This window comes from Saccharomyces paradoxus, chromosome XIII (genome assembly GCF_002079055.1).
Source record: "Saccharomyces paradoxus chromosome XIII, complete sequence".
NCBI lineage: Eukaryota > Fungi > Ascomycota > Saccharomycetes > Saccharomycetales > Saccharomycetaceae > Saccharomyces > Saccharomyces paradoxus.
The window spans coordinates 179,114-197,541 of NC_047499.1; the positions used below are offsets into that span (position 1 = coordinate 179,114).

At 37.0% G+C, this 18,428-nt stretch overlaps 8 protein-coding genes and 2 non-coding genes across 10 annotated transcripts; 3 read left to right on the top strand and 7 right to left on the bottom strand.

The window, feature by feature from the left end:
• Positions 1–19: 19 nt before the first annotated feature.
• RSE1 (U2 snRNP complex subunit RSE1) lies at positions 20–3,970 on the bottom strand (the record flags this gene model as incomplete). Its single annotated transcript, XM_033912380.1, has 1 exon — positions 20–3,970. The coding sequence occupies one exon, from the start codon at positions 3,968–3,970 to the stop codon at positions 20–22; it is 3,951 nt and encodes a 1,316-aa protein (XP_033768271.1).
• Positions 3,971–4,239: 269 nt separating this feature from the next.
• GSF2 (Gsf2p) lies at positions 4,240–5,457 on the top strand (the record flags this gene model as incomplete). Its single annotated transcript, XM_033912381.1, has 1 exon — positions 4,240–5,457. One exon carries the CDS (start codon positions 4,240–4,242, stop codon positions 5,455–5,457), a length of 1,218 nt encoding a protein of 405 aa, XP_033768272.1.
• A 380-nt stretch (positions 5,458–5,837) lies between these two features.
• PRM6 (pheromone-regulated K(+) transporter PRM6) lies at positions 5,838–6,896 on the bottom strand (the record flags this gene model as incomplete). The annotated part of the gene is made up of 1 exon (XM_033912382.1): positions 5,838–6,896. The coding sequence occupies one exon, from the start codon at positions 6,894–6,896 to the stop codon at positions 5,838–5,840; it is 1,059 nt and encodes a 352-aa protein (XP_033768273.1).
• A 406-nt stretch (positions 6,897–7,302) lies between these two features.
• Positions 7,303–9,192, top strand: PRP39 (Prp39p; the record flags this gene model as incomplete). Its single annotated transcript, XM_033912383.1, has 1 exon — positions 7,303–9,192. The coding sequence occupies one exon, from the start codon at positions 7,303–7,305 to the stop codon at positions 9,190–9,192; it is 1,890 nt and encodes a 629-aa protein (XP_033768274.1).
• Positions 9,193–9,369: 177 nt separating this feature from the next.
• On the bottom strand, positions 9,370–9,440 carry SPAR_Mtrna3G. The gene has a single exon. It is a non-coding gene; the product is annotated as a tRNA-Gly (tRNA).
• A 631-nt stretch (positions 9,441–10,071) lies between these two features.
• On the bottom strand, positions 10,072–11,613 carry RRN11 (Rrn11p; the record flags this gene model as incomplete). Its single annotated transcript, XM_033912384.1, has 1 exon — positions 10,072–11,613. The coding sequence occupies one exon, from the start codon at positions 11,611–11,613 to the stop codon at positions 10,072–10,074; it is 1,542 nt and encodes a 513-aa protein (XP_033768275.1).
• Positions 11,614–12,653: 1,040 nt separating this feature from the next.
• CAT2 (carnitine O-acetyltransferase CAT2) lies at positions 12,654–14,666 on the top strand (the record flags this gene model as incomplete). Its single annotated transcript, XM_033912385.1, has 1 exon — positions 12,654–14,666. One exon carries the CDS (start codon positions 12,654–12,656, stop codon positions 14,664–14,666), a length of 2,013 nt encoding a protein of 670 aa, XP_033768276.1.
• An 88-nt stretch (positions 14,667–14,754) lies between these two features.
• On the bottom strand, positions 14,755–15,597 carry VPS71 (Vps71p; the record flags this gene model as incomplete). The annotated part of the gene is made up of 1 exon (XM_033912386.1): positions 14,755–15,597. The coding sequence occupies one exon, from the start codon at positions 15,595–15,597 to the stop codon at positions 14,755–14,757; it is 843 nt and encodes a 280-aa protein (XP_033768277.1).
• A 317-nt stretch (positions 15,598–15,914) lies between these two features.
• Positions 15,915–16,017, bottom strand: SPAR_Mtrna4P. The gene has a single exon. It is a non-coding gene; the product is annotated as a tRNA-Pro (tRNA).
• A 1,074-nt stretch (positions 16,018–17,091) lies between these two features.
• Positions 17,092–18,420, bottom strand: YMD8 (Ymd8p; the record flags this gene model as incomplete). Its single annotated transcript, XM_033912387.1, has 1 exon — positions 17,092–18,420. The coding sequence occupies one exon, from the start codon at positions 18,418–18,420 to the stop codon at positions 17,092–17,094; it is 1,329 nt and encodes a 442-aa protein (XP_033768278.1).
• Between the last annotated feature and the right edge of the window lie 8 nt (positions 18,421–18,428).

The following is an 18,428-nucleotide window of genomic DNA, read 5'->3' on the forward strand; positions in this document are numbered from 1 at the left end:
TTGTACTCCGTATTAATTATTACAAGTAATTTGTTCTAACTTCATTTATCCTTTGGATTATATCCTCGACTTTGACATTCTTAAAACTGTTGGCTAAAAATTCTTGTTCATTCAAGGAAAGTCTCAAGAAATTTTCGCATAAATCACCATCAATAACTTTACGCACAGGGACATAATAGCTTCTATATTCTTGGTGATCTCTACCTACAATCGAATAGGAACCTTCACATATCGTCTCGTCGTCTATATCATGCCGTCCATGTAGCAAAACAGCACCAGATTCCTCTTCATCATCTTCCTTGCGCATATTATTATTCTTCCTTCTTGCTTCATACTCTAAATAAAACGTATTATCCGCCTCGGCCATTATATTCTCAATCTTTGCCATCATCAAAACATTCCCTTTGGATAATAATGGAATGAAGCAGCCGACGCTGCCTTGTAAACCCATGTAGATACAGCCAGGTCTATCCGAATTTGAAACGCTGTCCAGGATATGGAAATCTGTGATAATATCATTAACAAAGAAGTGGTTGAGCAGTTGAAACTTGAACTTGCAGTCATAAGTATTGGGTAATTTTTGCTGTAGATTGATGAGGTCTAGCGGGTACTTGATGGTGCCATCTGATAATTCACTGGGATCATGATTTGATATGATCTTTTCGCACTCTAGTGGGCACCTTAAAGTCCATGCATTTCCGAACTTATCAGCACCTATAACAGTTGCCTCATCTAAAAATCTCAAGGCTGTCACATGACGTTTTACGGAATCATCGACGAATGGAATAAAAACATTCCTCGCAGGATCCCAGATAAATAGGGTGACAGATTCATGTATATCGCCAACAGCCAATCTTTCATAATTCCACTGGTCCATAGATACAATTTTTGTTATGGATACTGGGGTCTGCGTTACGGATCTTCTTAACAACTGCTTTTTTCCCAAGCCGTAAAGGACAATAGTGGAGTCTATGGCGGTCAGCAAGAAATTTTTAAACTTCAACATGGTATATATTGGTGAAATAATTTCCGTTTGGTGAAGTAATCCAATATCAAAAGATGACTTATCTTTATCAACTAATATTTGATATGTCAGCAGCCTCTTGTCACCAGCACAAATTATTAGATGGTCAGTCTGCCGTGTGAAATCCATTATAGCCGCGGAAACGCAGTGCACATCATCGAGCGTTTTGAAGAGATAATCCGAGTTGCTGCACTTTAAGCATTCACCATCGATTTGCAGTGATATACGGCATTGCTGCTTGTCAGTATGATTGTCAATAAATATAACGTTTTTCGGTTTATTGGGAAAGGATAAGATGGTGCGAGGTTGAAATGAAGATTTTTGTAATGTTTCCATTTCTTCTTCTATTTTATCATCATCTTCTTCGTCGGTTTCATCTTCTCTGCTGCTCCCTTGCTCCTCGACACTTGATTCATGAACGTGAAACCAGTTATCTAAAGTTGGAAAGTTAAAAATCTTGCCAATATTTAGGCGTCCTGTGTTCGATATTGAGCAAATACCATTAATCGCTACATCTGCGTTGACAAATTTGGAACAACTTAGCATGTTTTGATCCTTCAGTTGCCGTATGGTCCACACGTTTTTCCATGTATAGCTCACCCATGTAGAAGAAGAATGACAAATTACGCATGAAATCCATTTAGTTCCAGTACTACCTTCATCTTCCTCTTTTTCTTCTCTTTCTTCCTCTTCTTCTTCTTCTTCTTCTTCTTCTTCTTCTTCTTCATTATTATTTAGTGACATAGATATTCCACGCAAATACGAAAGTGCAACAGGCTTCAAGCCAAGGAATCGCTTTTTGATGTCAGTAAAGGATCCGTCGACATCCCGTATATTGAATCTCATGTAAACACCGTTTTCTAAACCAACGTGCAGATTAAGTAATCCTAACGAGGGATCTCTAACCATGATCATATCAGAAAATTTTTCATTGACCAGTTGTAAACTTATTATAGTTAAAAAATCTTCCTTCTGGTCTCTAAGAGACATTATTTTGATCATGCCTTCATTGTCAGCAATGGCCAATAAATCAGCATGCTGTGCATCCTGCACGATTGTAAGTTTGCAGGGCATTGCGTCCAGTTCTGGATGGGTGGTCAATTCGATTAATGAATCCGAAGAGATATCTATCTTAAAATAGACTAATTCGTAATTTGATAATGATATGATCAGTTGTGTTTTCGAGGATGTGGCACATACAATACGAATCCCCGCTGGCGGCACCCAAGTCAGCTTATTAGAGTATTTAGATTTACCACTCGGTACGATATGCCTTACTTCCGCAGTGCATACTTGAACAATAGAATGTGACCCCATTAGGCATGTATGGATTGTTGTGTCCTGAGATAGCTTAAAAGCCGAACGTGTTGCCTCGTCAGGGGTCAGTTCCTCCATGGACTCATTGTCAATTTGTAATATCATGGTTTTCTTGGGAAAGGTTATGAACAAAAGAGTATTGTTATCGCCCGTCGTTGCAGGATCGGGTATTAGCCACAACTTTGTTGCATTTGGTGGCAAACTAGTAGATATCAAATTAGAGTAATCCACAGCATTTGTTAAAGTTATCATCTTGCTGCTTGTGAAATGTTTAGTTGCAATAGATAGCGGTGAATCACTCAATATTTGAGATTTAATTGAAGGATTCAAATTTAACTGTTGTGATAATATACTCAAATTCTGTAAGTTGACGGATGGATCGAAAACTAGTGATTTATTTGGATCTCTTGAGGTTAAAACCTTAGGAAAATCGTTTTTCTCCACACCCAGTTTTTCAAACTGAAAAAGAAAGTTGTTGTTCATTTCAGATAGTGCAAAGAGATAACCATTTTTGAAAATGTGCAATTGGTGTGAATTTTGGATTGTATCAAAATAGGACAATTGAACTATAGGTCTATTTCTATCATTAGTGTCTGGGCTTACAGTTAATTTAAAAAGATCGCCATGGTTGGATTGTAAAAGTACAAAAAAATCATTTTTCAACTTCTGTACTATGCCTGAAATGATCGTTACGTTACTCTGACGGCTATCTCTGGTAGATCTTTGAGGTATTTCCACTTTCAAGCTGAAAAGTCCGTTCATATCCTTAACCAGAATATGATTTTCGAAGCCAATGACAACAAATGGATTGAAAAGAATATCATTGTCAGCGTCATAGTTGTTGACGCTGAGCGAAGTTGTTATATTATACCGCGACAGATCTGGCAAACTCAGTAGGAAGTTAGCAGAGGGATTAACTGAATAATCAGCCTTTTTGACTATGTGGTTCAAACCCAACTCGAGGATATAAAATATCAAATGTACTGATAGTTGAGTAGCAGCGTTGTCAATTTCTAAGGTAACGAAACATGGATTATTGAAATTTACATCAAAAACTGCCATATCCAGTGTTACCATACGAGGTCTAATGATTTCCAATGGAGACGAAATTCTCAACTTTTGGGCATAATCAACGAGGAAACACAGTTTATTTTGTTCTACGGATGAAAGAATTATACAACGCCCATTTGGGTCAATTTCCATGTACGATATGGGAGACACTCTTCGAAGGGTGGTCCTAGTCAACGGCTGATTAACCAAAGTCTTAAGTCTAAATGCACCTGCATGCATAACGATTTGCACAATACTTAGATTACCAGAATCAGAAGTTAACACTAAAAAAGTAGGCCAATTAGAAGTTTTCGCCCTAGATCCAGAATGCGATAAGTTTAGCGACTTCATCGAGGTTATCGTCGCAAACAGATTTTGAAATTTGGAAATAAGCTTCAGTTCCCCTTCTGCAGTATCATAAAGTTCTAAATGTGTCTCAGTGGCCACGCACAATTGCGACTGCTCACGTTTGGACCCTGCTTCCAGATCGACGAAGTTTCCGACGCAAGAGTGCACGAAATTCGTCTGCTTCTTTAACGTGAGATGATATAAGTATAGCTCATTGTCTCTAACAACCATTGTTGTGTCGTGGTCACTCCTTGTTCTTCTCTGTGTTCTCGTTTTAAACCATCATGGGCCATCGTTGTCCTAGTTTGCCCAAATAGTTAACGCATCTTCGCCGTGTGGGGCGACAAGCTTACTACCGCCATTTTGCCACCTCCCCACATTTAATGTGGAAAATATTATAAAAAAAGCGAGAAAAGAAGCTGACGGTGCCATTGTATTCCTTTTTAGAGAGGGGCAGCAGGGATCGGTGGACTTTGTTTTGATAGAGGGCGATTGCAAGTATGGAGATTTACATTAGACTTAACTCAGACGTCGAGCACGACTATGCGTTTCAGGTGTCAAATGAAGACACCATTAATAACAAAATTAAGAAGATTTTTCCTTCCAAGACGGGTTTGGCGGACTTAATGGTGCTGAGACCATCGATTTTTCATGAGAAGGAGCCAGTAAAGTTCTACAAGTCTATTCACCCGGGGTACCTGTCTGAAGGTGGTTGTTTGATGTTCCATTATGAAGCTGATAACGAAGAAAATCTCGAGGAGCTGAATGACTCCAAGCCACTTATTGACCAGTTGTGGCCTGGCCAGCTGGTTGTTCCGGAGTGGAAGCTGTCCAAGAAAAACATATGGATATATGCCATTATCATGTTGGCCTGGTTGTACACTGATTTGCCCGACGCTATTTCCCCAACGCCGGGTATTTGTTTGACTAATCAATTATCTAGATTATTGATTCCTGTAGCCAAGCACATGGATTTACGTGAAATTGCCGCTAAGCTGGAACAAGAAGTTCAGGCAAACTATTCTAGCCTTGTGGCTCAATGGCTCTTCTTTCTCATGCACATTTTCAAAGTGGGCGTAATCACCTTATTCCTCAAATTAGGAATTGCCAACCCTATCAGCTTTAACCCTTACAAGTTATGGACTTTGAGAGATTTAACTTCTCCCTCCGCTAAGGGTAACAACGCTAAAAAATCTGCCGGCAGCAATAATGCTACCGATTTGAAGACACGTTTGCGTTCTCTCGGCTGGATTGGTGCCAAGAGGGCTACCTATGACGATTACCAAACTAACTATTATAACTATGTCATCGATAAGATGGGTGGTGCTGTCGCTGCCTACAGAGCTGGTGCGATTAGGAAAGCCGCAGCTCCAGGTATCCAACTTGTGGCTGGTGAGGGTTTCCAAAGTCCTCTAGAAGATAGGTTTACTGCTTCCACTTTTACGGCCATTAAATCCGAACGCAAATTCATTTTAAGCGAGGAATATTTCATTGAGCTGGAAAACAACTTAAAGAAGATCTTAGAAGAGTATGACGGCGATATTGGTAAGATGAATGCTGAAATTAGGAGGTTTAGAAGGTTCGGTATTTATGAACCAGATGAAAAATTGGCCACCCTAGTTAAGCTTAGAAGAGAAATTGCTGATGAAAAAGAGAAAGCGTCAAACAATGATGCTATTTCCGGTATAAAAAAGAATGATTTGAAAAAATCTAACTAATTTTAAAACCAAATCACCGTCACCCAGACTTTTTTTAATCATCCATAGTTTTTAACTACTACTACTACTACTACTACCACTACTACCACTACTACCACTACTACTAGAGGGTTTTTTTTTCTACTCCTAGTATTTTTGTACTATCGTATTTACTCTCATTGTTTTTATTAGTCTTTTCCACTCCTTTTTTGCCATTTCCCCACAACTTTACTGTTTTCGTAGTGCGTTTGTTTTATCTTATTGTTTATAGCCATTATTGGTTTTTGTTATTATCATTATCATTATAAATATTTCATACAATATATACAATAAATGAGAATTAATATACTCTTACTGCATTTTTGCAGTGTTAAGAACAGCAAGAAAAGCTTCATTCACATTCAGATACATTTATACTGGTATTTCTGAGGAAAATACGCTTTTATCGGTGTATATACTCTTTCGAACGCTTCTCCATCAGAGTAACAGTAGTAGCTTGGTATTGTACTTTCATCACCATAATCAGGACCGTCATAATCGAGAATTTTTCTCGTTTCGTTGTCGCCATATATGGTCCTTTCTTCCTCAGCATCTCTCAATATTCCCAATTCATAGACAGTCCTACTTAAATTTTCGTCAATAACTTTAGAAACATACTTTCTTAGCTTTAATTCATATCCTCTCTCCTTCCTTTTATCAGACAAAAATCTTGGATGTATAAAGATGATGAATATTATTATGCTTAGAATTAATTTGCTTATTAAAATTACCCATATAATAAACGAGAACAACATGAAGGACAAAATCACACTTTCTTCATAATTCGTCTTAGCAATATGTTTTATCTTGTTTATTATTCCACTCAAATCATCCAAATTACCTAGGTTTTGCGTGCCGTTAGTTTCACTACTGGTCTCATTTGAAACTGTCAGTAAAACCGACCATAAAGTTAATCCGTTGATTATTTGTCTTGGAGAGTCACCAAATAATAGCCTCAAACATCCGCTGATTTCAAAATATGAAAAGAATAACCACTTACTAAATTTTTTCTCATCTGTCAGCACTATTAATTCGAAAATTTGATACTTTTTGAAATTGAACAAACAATTTATTAATCTGCTAACACCATTCATATAGTTTGATGTAATCTCTTTCTTCTTATACACTTTCAAACCAATTATCAATTCTACAATTAATATTAATGAAGAACACAATATGCATCCACTAAACAACCATTTAGAAATACGGAATGCCAAAAATGGTTGGATGATATTATTCGACCATGTGTTAAATGCCAGCAATTTAATACACGTATATATATCAGAAAAAAACATGGCCACATGTAGTACTGACTGACACCAGGTGTATAAAATATACTGTAATTTTGTTGTCCACTTGGCAGCGGGAATGAGATTTATATCAATGTCCTGGAATTTTAATTTTTGTGATATTGGTTCCATTCTTTAGCGTTTTATTGTCATTTTCCCTTCCCTTTTGGCCTGTATGATCAAAAATGCCAAATTCGAGTTTTCAGTTTGTCTACTGTTAATCTTTATCCACAGATTTGAACATAGGCCTATTATATATATCCAGATACAGAATTTTTTTCATTGTTTCAGATCATTTGTTTTCATTATGATAAACTATCGTTTATTTTCTTTTTTTCTTACCATTTTACGTCGCCGTCGCTCACCTTGAAACAATTTTAATACAAAGTTGAACAAAAGTTTCAAACGTAAACAGAATTTATGTAAGAAAGTTTTCAAAGTCCTCAAGTAAAAACGAGCCTTCCACAGCCTATTTCTTTGCTCAATAAAACTTTTAGGCCCTCACTGCTATTGGATACCTGCCAGTCCTCCTCTTGAGATGTCAGATGAAACAAACTTTACAATAGAAGAAATTGAGCCTAGACCTGATGCGCTTCGAGGTCTAGACACCCAGTTCCTTCAAGATAACACATCATTGGTGCAAGCTTACAGTGGTTTAGACTGGTCTGATATTTCTTCGTTGACTCAAATGGTAGATGTTATAGAGCAAACAGTAGTTAAATATGGCAACCCGAATGATTCAATAAAATTGGCCCTTGAGACTATTCTATGGCAAATACTGCGTAAGTACCCCTTATTGTTTGGATTTTGGAAGAGGTTTGCTACTATTGAGTACCAGTTATTTGGCCTCGAGAAATCGATCGCTGTTCTCGCCACTTCCGTTAAATGGTTCCCAACTTCTCTGGAGTTATGGTGTGATTATTTGAATGTGTTGTGTGTCAATAACCCGAATGAAAAGGACTTTATTAGAAATAATTTTGAAATTGCGAAGGGCCTTATTGGTAAGCAGTTTCTGTCACACCCTTTTTGGGATAAGTTTATAGAATTTGAAGTTGGACAGGAGAACTGGCTTAACGTCCAACGAATATACGAATATATTATCGAAATCCCTCTACATCAGTACGCAAGGTTTTTCACATCTTACAAGAAGTTTTTAAATGAAAAAAACCTGAAGGCTACAAGAAACATTGATACAGTCTTAAGAAGGACACAAACAATTGTAAATGAAATTTGGCAGTTCGAATCAAAAATCAAACAGCCCTTTTTCAACCTGGGTCAAGTTTCAAATGATGATTTGGAAAATTGGTCGCGATATTTGAAATTTGTAACAGATCCTTCAAAATCACTGGATAAGGGATTCGTAATGTCAATTTTTGACAGATGTTTGATTCCTTGTCTTTACAATGAAAATACGTGGATGATGTATATTAAATGGCTAACAAAGGAAGATTTATCTGATGAAGTACTAGTGGATGTTTATCAAAAAGCCAATAAGTTTTTACCACTAGATGTCAAGACTTTGAGATATGATTTTCTTAGGTTTTTGAAAAGAAAATACCGATCAAATAATACCTTATTCAATAAGATATTCAATGAAACAGTATCGCTTTTTTTAAAGATTTGGCCCAACGATATTTCACTTATGACAGACTATATTTGTATGTTGAAAAGACATTCTTTTAAGAATTCCTTAGACCAACCGCCCAAAGAAATTTTAGAGAAACAGACATCGTTCACTAAAATCTTAGAGACATCAATCACCAACTACATAAATAATCAAATTGACGCCAAGGTGCATCTACAGACTTTAATAAACGACAAAAACTTAAGTATGGTAGTGGTAGAACTGATAAAGACTACCTGGCTTGTACTTAAAAATAATATGCAAACAAGGAAGTATTTCAATCTTTATCAAAAAAATTCTCTCATTAAAGATTCCGTACCGTTCTGGTTAACTTACTACAAATTTGAAAAGAGTAATGTGAATTTTACCAAGCTGAATAAATTTGTTAAGGAGCTTGGCGTAGAAATATACTTGCCGACCACAATAATGAATGATATTTTGACGGACTACAGGACTTTCTATGTAACGCATTCGGATATCGTAACGTATGAATCCTCCATTGTGGATTCGAATACATTTGACCCTATTTTATATCCTGAGCTAAAAATGTCGAATCCAAAATACGAATCGATTGTGGATATTAAAGCAAGTGCAGAGTGGAATAAAAGGACGGAATGGAAGGAGGCTGGTCACGTCGGCATAATGACAGAAAGGCCGCAGATATCGAACAGTATAATTGAGTGCAATTCAGGAAATTTGGTTAAAAGGCCTATTAGTCTACCAAATTTTAGAAACTTGGAGAAAATTAATCAACTCAAGGTTAATGATTTATACACGGAAGAATTCCTTAAGCAAAATAAATGATAAGAAGAACCTTTGGAGACTCTTTTAATACTTATATAATCTGAAAAAATTTCATATTATTGTTTATATGTGAAGATACTTTATGATTGGTTTTGATCATAGAAATATTTATACTTACGCCAAACATCTTCAATAACTTCTAAACATTAAATTTTTTAGTAAAAAAAATAAAAAAATTGCGCAAGCCCGGAATCGAACCGGGGGCCCAACGATGGCAACGTTGGATTTTACCACTAAACCACTTGCGCGAGTTTTGATTGGTGTTATGGAATGTAGGAAGACTAATCACTGGTAGCAAAAGCCCGATATTCCAGGAACTTCAAAATCTCAAGGGTGCCAACTCTGGAGATTTTTGAGAATGGGGTGAATATTGCATAATTGTTGGGATTCCATTGTTGGTAAAGGCTATAATATTAGGTATACAGAATATACTGGAAGTTTTCCTCGAGGATATAGGAATCCACAAAAGTACGTCGATAATTCTACATAATAATCTTCTTACACCATATATGATTATATACTAATACATGAATATTAGTCGATAAATGATAGCTGGGTCTTATTTCAACAGACACACCTTAGCTGTATCCTATTAATTATAGAATCCATCCAAAACTATAGGATATAGCACCTTCGATCAACATCGTGGATTTGAGTAATTTCTTCCCATCTGTTAACATCCTCGCCCAAAAACAGACAACAAAGGTACTGTTGACATGGAATGTTCTTTCCTTCTTATCATTATGCAAAAATACTACTCTATCAAATATAAATATATGTACTCATTATATACATGTATGCTTTTCAATATCACTTGAAACATAAAATGTCTTGAAGCTTCTTTAGCTCAAATTACCTCATTTGGATTTACCAGTTTGTTCACTCACTCGAGTCTTCATCACTGTAATGAGTTTCGGCCAATTCGTTGTCCTCTGGTGATAAATCCATTAACTGTGTATCTAGAAACTCTGCGTTTGTTTCGTACACGTCTCCAAACGAGTTTTCCACTGAACTATTATTAATGCTATCATATACGTTGGCCACTTCCCCCTCCTGAATATCTTGTGCTTCATCGTACAGCCTTGATTCGAAGTTCTTCAACTGATTTTCAATTAACCTGCTAGGAACGATAAACCCGCCTTTGTCTAAACAAGTTTTTAAGAATATCCTCACGTAGTGAATGTGCTTTATAATCTGGTTGATCTTTATGTCTCTATCTAAACCAATTAGATCTTTATTTTTGTTGTCACTGGCAAATTGCCTCGACAAAGCATCGGCCTTTAATAAATGGCACGATGCATAAATGAACCAAACTTCGGCGTCTTCCATAAATGGAGGGGTGAGTACCCATTCTGATATCTTATCAATTAGTTCTTGTAGTATATCGTTTTCCATATCAAAACGCTTATCAATGATGTTTGATGATGGTTCCATAGATTTTTGGCAATTAATTAAAGAGGACCATAGGTATGTGATGGCAAACTTCGCAGTATGAGTCCTAGAACCAGTTTGAAAAGGGGGGACAATGGAACGGTAATTAATATTTTGAACAAATCTTGACTTTGATGAATAGATTTGACACATCCATTGTAGGAAGTCAAGACTTGTTGATGAGTTTGGTAAATTATTCAGTACTTCAACACCAACACCCCAAAGAGACTTGATTTGCACCCCTGGGATCCTTATTAATGTGGCAAATATTTTATATGCAAGTGACCAGTTATGTCTCGACACATTCAAATGCAAAAGGTCGGTTAATGTTATTATATGTCTTGTGCGGTAATTCCTGATTTCTGATGTTGATGTTTTCAATGGTTCCAACCCTTTGGATATAGATTGAAAGTAAAGTTTATTTTCCTTTGTGCTATGCAATAGGGGAATTTCCATTTTCCGTAAAGAATTCTTCTCAATTTTTTTAAAATTATGATATGTCATTTTTTGTTTGTTAATGGGGCTTTTATTCTGTGAAGACACTGTTCGCCAAATTTCAAAACTCTTTTCAGGTTTTTCGTATTTTTTCCAGAACTTTCTCTCTTCGTCGCTATCCTCCTTATTTATTTCAGTCTCATGCTCGATATCTCCCTCAACTTCTTCCTCTTGAGAATCCGATTCAGTTTCTGTAGTAGAATAAATTTCACCAACCACACTTTTCCAATGTCTTTCTCTTCTCCTTTTCTTTTGCTGCAGTATTGATCCCCTATACGCACCACCTTCACTATTTTGTTCTTCGTATTCTGCATCATTATAATCTTCGTCATTATTTTCAGCTGCGGAATTTTCGGGTGTGGGCAAACTATCTCCAGTATTAGATTTCTTGGCAATTTTGTCAAATCTTCTGGAGGTGTGATTTATATATTGATACTTTAACTTTCTTCTTTGAGCAAACTTCTTATTAGTCAAGGTTATAGGGACTTCAAACATGGTTTATGCATCATATCAGGAATTGTATGCTAACTCTTGTTCGTGCTTCAATATTTTTCTTCTTCGAAACACTTTTAATTAAAGAATGCCCAAGTATGCTCCACTCAAAAATACAATTGATGATAAAAAATTACTTTTTTAGATGTTAGCGATACCACTTCATCTGAGATGAGATGAGATGAGATGTTTATTATGATCCATTTCTTTTTAACTTTTTTTTTTTTTTTTTTTTTTTTTTTTTCATTTTTTCATTTTTCAATGCGGGTAATGAAATATAAATTCATGGCGCGGGTAATTAACGTTACGATCAGTGGCTCTCAAGACTGAACTCTCCCTTCATAGTAGCATTAGGTATTCTTGCTTTGTATTCCTAAAATGAAAAAAAGATGAGCATAACAAAAGCCAAAAACGGTGATTCTCACCGGAATAAATAAGCATGGACAATAAACATCAGCTAAGCAATGCAGTTGTCTTCCTTTTTTACTCCTCAACACTGTTTCAAGATGCGGTTAGTTTACACCATGTAACTCGATCAAGTGTCTGAAAGGGATTCCAGACAATGTGTTGTCAATTATCTTATATCGTTATACCGAGTGATTCTCCGCTTTGAATTACAATAAACAACCTATAGTTCAACTCCTTCTCCTTTTTATTTTTAATTTGAAGGTCGTTGCCACCATTTTATGATTGCCTTTCCTTTTGCCGCTAAGATTACAACAAGTGGACAGCTTTTTTTTTTAGCCGCCGAGACCTTCCACCTGCCGCCGGGCGAAAGGGCAAATGACTGCTTATCCCCGCCATCACGTCTCCTTGCCCAAGGGTTTAAAATTGGGGATTAAGTAAAAACGAATGACTATTCCTGTCAAGTCATCCTTGTTTGCTCGACAAAAAGAATGGCATATAACAAATTTAAAAAGTTTATCCTCTTCTCCATTTTCGCATATAAGAGCAACTAAACGCCGGTGAAGTAAAGTGTGCTTCCCTCAGATTCTTTTATACAGGTATATATATATCTCCTGAAAACTAAAAACAAAACACTCATGAGGATCTGCCATTCGGGAACTCTCTCAAACTTGAAGAATCTTCCGGTAACATCAAGGAGAGCGATGCATTCGGCCATTGTCAATTACTCCGCTCAAAAGACCCAGTTTCCAGTAGAGACAAATAATGGCGAACACTATTGGGCGGAAAAGCCAAATAAATTCTACCAAAATAAAAGGCCCAATTTTCAAGGCATTACTTTTGCTAAACAGCAAGACTTACCATCATTACCCGTTCCTGAGTTAAATTCTACGCTTGACAAGTATTTGCAAACCATCCGTCCATTTTGCAATGATGTGGAAACTTTTGAAAGACAGCGGTTGTTATGTAAGGACTTCTCGGAGCACATGGGGCCTGTCTTACAAGACCGATTAAAAGTGTATGCTGGCGATAAAAGGAACTGGATGGCCAAATTTTGGGATGAACAATCTTATTTACAATACAACGATCCTATTGTTCCGTACGTGTCTTATTTCTACTCTCATATGCCATTGCCGAATCATCTATCAAAGATCGATAATGACCCTTTGATTAAGGCTACTGCAATTATCTCAACCGTGGTTAAATTCATCGAGGCTATTAAAGATGAATCTTTGCCCTCAGAAACCATTAAAGGCACACCATTTTGTATGAATAGTTTTTCGTTGATGTTTAACACTTCGAGATTGCCTGGTATGCCAGAGGATAATCAAGACACAAACATTATTTATTCAATTTATGAGAATAACTTTGTGACCATTGCTTATAAGGGGATATTTTACAAACTGATGACTCATGACGCCAATAACAAACCGCTTTCCGAAAATGAGATCTGGAAGCAGCTGTACTCTGTAGTATTCCAAGGATCTCAGTCCAAGCCCAAACTAGGTGGCATTGGTTCTCTCACTTCTTTACCCCGTGATCAATGGCGTGAGGTCCATATGGAGCTTACGAAGGATCCCATTTCTCAAGATTCATTAGAAACAATCCATAAGTCTTCCTTTATGCTATGTTTGGATCTCGATCAATCTCCTGTCACTTTGGAGGAAAAGTCAAGGAATTGCTGGCACGGTGATGGAATTAATAGATTCTACGATAAATCGTTACAGTTCCTGGTCACTGGTAATGGCTCATCAGGTTTCCTAGCTGAACACTCAAAGATGGATGGTACACCAACATTATTTTTGAATAACTACGTTTGTCAGCAGTTGAACAAACTAGACGCAGATGACTTCGCGAGAAAAATATTTACCCCATCATCCACGGCTACATTAAAACCTATGGAATTACCCTTCATTATCACACCAAAGATTAATAAAGCAATTGAGTCTGCTCAATTACAGTTCAAGGAAACAATTGGCGAGCATGACATACGTGTCTGGCACTACAACAAATACGGAAAAACGTTCATAAAGCGCCATGGTATGTCACCCGATGCATTTATTCAACAAATCATTCAACTGGCTGTTTTCAAATACCTAAAGCGACCACTACCCACTTACGAGGCTGCTTCCACAAGAAAGTATTTCAAAGGTCGTACTGAAACTGGTAGATCTGTGTCCACAGCTTCCTTAGAATTTGTTTCTAAGTGGCAAAACGGGGAGGTTTCTATTGCAGAAAAGATCCAGGCTTTGAAGCATTCTGCTAAAGAGCATTCTACGTACCTGAAAAACGCTGCAAATGGTAATGGTGTCGATCGTCATTTCTTCGGTCTAAAAAATATGATTAAACCTAACAATGATCAAGTTCCACCACTTTTCAAAGATCCCCTATTTAATTACTCCTCAACCTGGTTGATCTCCACATCTCAACTATCTTCCGAATATTTTGACGGTTATGGTTGGTCTCAAGTCAATGACAATGGGTTTGGACTAGCATACATGTTGAATAATGAGTGGTTGCATATTAATATTGTCAACAAACCAGTCAAGAGTGGAGTCAGTGTTAACAGATTACACTACTATTTATCTCAAGCTGCTGATGAAATTTATGACGCCTTGGAAAATGAGAATAAACGAAAGGCAAAGTTGTGAATTTTTTTTAAATATCAATATATAAAAAACACATATACATATATATGGGGGAGAAAAAAAAGGGCTTACGAATACGTGCTGATCATCACTATCTATTCCTGCATCTGGTTTCATTATGCAGTTTAAAGCAACTTACAGAACAAATCTTGTTACCACAATTAACACAACTTGAAATGCTGTCGTAGCCACCGCAAATAGAGCATGTCGTAATTAAAGGTAAAACTTTGAAATATCGTTTATTGTAAACGTTGTGGTAAATGACATTCTTATCCATCAGGTTCAGCAGGGCAGAATCTAAAAACGAATGTAAGTTCCTTTTTGAACTTAAAACCTTCTTCAAAGCTACAATACGATTGGTATTTTTCCTCTTTGGTTTAGGTAACTTTGTAGATTTATACGATAATTGAACCTCCCGTAAAGTCTCCGGTTTCAGCACCCAACCATGACCATACTTGGAGTGTTCTTTTCCAAAAGGTGCCCCACCCATCAATGCAGAAAGACCATCAGAAGTCTGTGAGATTGGTTTGGTTGTGGATTCGATTCTATCTCGTGGTACGCCTGTGAGATCACTCAATAAAGTCGGCACGTTTGGCAAATCTGAAAAATTTTCTGTGTTAAGTTCCATGAACCTCCTGTCCGACTGAAGGATCTCCTGTTGTGTGTACCTTTCTTCAAACGAACGAGAATTCTTACTGTTTCGATCATCCTGCCTGCCTATACTATTGCCATCACCCTCGGGCCTGGAAGTGTATAACCTGGCCTCTAAATCTGCCAGTGAGTAATTTATTCGCTTTACGGGCCTAGAAGTAGATATTGTGCCGTGCTTATTAATTTTCTTTGAGGTATATCGACGTGCTTGAGGGTCCAACGATGTGTAATATATGTCGGGATTATATGTTCTCTTATCAATCTCTTCAACTAGCGCCTTCATTTTTACTGTTATGCATATGCGATACGTTCTTGTTTCTTCAAAATATCAATGATTTCGACGTTGCTATAGGCTGAAATGAGGTGCTTCAAAATTTGACACCACTTGCGCTGATCATCTTGATCATGATAAAAGAAGCAGATACGGTAAATTATTTATTACCCGGATCAAACATATCCCTACAGAATCCAAATATTCTATTGATTATTTTTGCTACATAATATAACCACCACGTAAGTACAAGCTCTCTAACCATTCCATCGTCTTCATTTCAATGGTAGATGACCATTGATTAATATGTTCCAAAAAATAGATAAAAAGGGGCGAGCTGGGAATTGAACCCAGGGCCTCTCGCATGCTTTGTCTTCCTGTTTAATCAGAAAGTCGCCCAAAGCGAGAATCATACCACTAGACCACACGCCCTTATTAACTTGTGAAAACATTCAATTACAAAATAAACTAATACGGGAAGTCTTGACAATCCCAATGTCCCTAGTAGAGTAAGAAGCTGTCGGGTCATTTATTAACCTGATTCGCAGAATGTTATTTGCAGTATATTTTACATAAGATTCAACTTATACTAGATGGTGGAAGCACGGAATCTCGAATCTAAGCTAATTGTTCAGGTATTCATACGTTTTTCATACATGCTTCAGGTTTAGTTAGTATATTTATTAATGCCAAAGAATCTCACCTTGAGATACAACAAAACTGCTACTTCTAAAACGTTCATTCACTTCTCGTTGTTAAAGGGTCACTTTCAATTTTTTACTTTCTTCACAAGACAAATAAAAAAATACATCACCACCTCCTCCAGCATTTTAAGCCGGTATTTCAGTTGCGATATATATATGCGGGCAATTGCTATAGCAAGAATCAACTCTCCAGACTAAAAACACAAAGATTGGTATTTTATTATGATCGATGAATGATAAAATTATGTAGGGATGCTTATTCTATTTCATAAATTTCGAGTTTCCTTGGGGAGGACTTCTGGTTAACCATTGTGTGTGTCATTGTTTCCTGAATCAAAATTATAGAACGGTTTCTCTGTACTTTTGCAAAAGATTCAGTGAGGCAGAAGTTCGTAATGGACACAATGCAACCTTATGGATATTTCTATGGCCACAGTTGAAGAGATCTAAAAGTGTTGGCCAATCTAGACGAAAATGAAAACATGCTCCTAAGGACTTCTTATCGGAGGTGGATTTTTTTCCCATTTAATCATGTAGCTTCTAAATGACACAGATATAAACTTAATAAAGTCCTTATCATCAACCTTCGCCAGAGGTTTATGTCAATTGAAGAAAAGTGTGAAGGAACGTCCATATGAAGTCTATCTAGTAAAGTATTTTTAAAGTATATGCATTGTATTATCTATTGGCATGTGCTTTACGTATGTCCTGTTAGGGGGCTCTAAAGGATGCTATATTCATACTTTAAGCTTTTGTCCTTATTTTTTCTCTCCCTCTCTTTCTCTCCCTTTCTATATCGCTCTCAGACCTGCTGGGATGAACGACTAGCGTTTTGAGCAATCATATCAAGCTCATACTCTTGATTTGTTAAGTCAACATTAATAGAGTATGGTGCGCTTTTTTTGCCCCCTAATTGTTCAAAGTCTTGGAATTTCTTTAACTCGTTCCCATTATCTTGTGTCGAAATTGACTGGTACCTCTGTATTAGATCTTGCTTGTATCTGAAATAATTATAATAGCAGACATCGGCCATAATGATGAGCATACCTAACCAATTGTAAAAGCCACTCAATCTTTCAGAAAGGATAATTATACCAAATATAACTGTCAAAAGTTCCTTTACAATACCGGCAATAGATACGGTCAACACGGGCGTTTGCTCCAGGATACTGAATTCACAAATTGTCAACAAAAAGACTGCAAAGCCAGGTAAAATTAACAAGAAAATACCCTTCGCAATAGATAGGACAGTAGTTTCTGTACCGACACCGGCCTTGCCCTCATTAAGCCTAAAAAGGCTAGAGCTGAATATACCAGGAAATGGGTTTTCCACAAGTAGCGACGTAAGCAACAGAGTAACCCCCATTATAGGAGCTAACTGGTGGATTGTGTGAATTGGATGAGGCTTGGATTCTCCCAAATTCTCTAACATTTTGTTATTGGCGAGATTAACAACAGGTTCATAACCAACATTATCTTCATTTTCCGTGAAAAGGGTATCATCAGATTCCTCTACTGTTGTGGAGACACTAGTTTGAATTGGATTGCTTCTCAGCATCAACTGCGTATAAACCCACCTTAATCCAGAAAGACAACTACTAGCTAAGACAAGGAAGCTGCCAAAAATGATCAAGGCCTGGTCGTTTTCGGTACTGGTGGAATCGCTTGGTTTGAAAACCATCAATGCCACACCACCAAACATGATTATTACTGAAAGTGCCAACTTCCAATGGAATTTCTCCAACTTGAAGATACAACCGAACAAAAGGACAAAAGCTATACTGGAAGATTTGATAATCGTATAAATTGTCAAGGGAACATATTGAAAGGAAACGTTACTGAGCCCAATATCACCTGCAGAAGCGACTGCCGTAGGAAGTAAGAATTTGAGGAAAAAACTCCAGTTAAAAGCATTATTCTTCCTTAGAACGTTTTTCACTGGTTTATGTCTAAGTTTGATGTATATGCCGGACAGTAACCATAAAGTGACCTGATGGAATGCTGTAACCAACACGGGATACCCAATACCCAATCCATCCTTCGGATCGAACATCCATCTATTGTATACGGAGAGAGCTATTGAACAGAAATACCATCCAAACAGAAATGCCAAAAAGACAGTCCTATTCATAGCAAAAT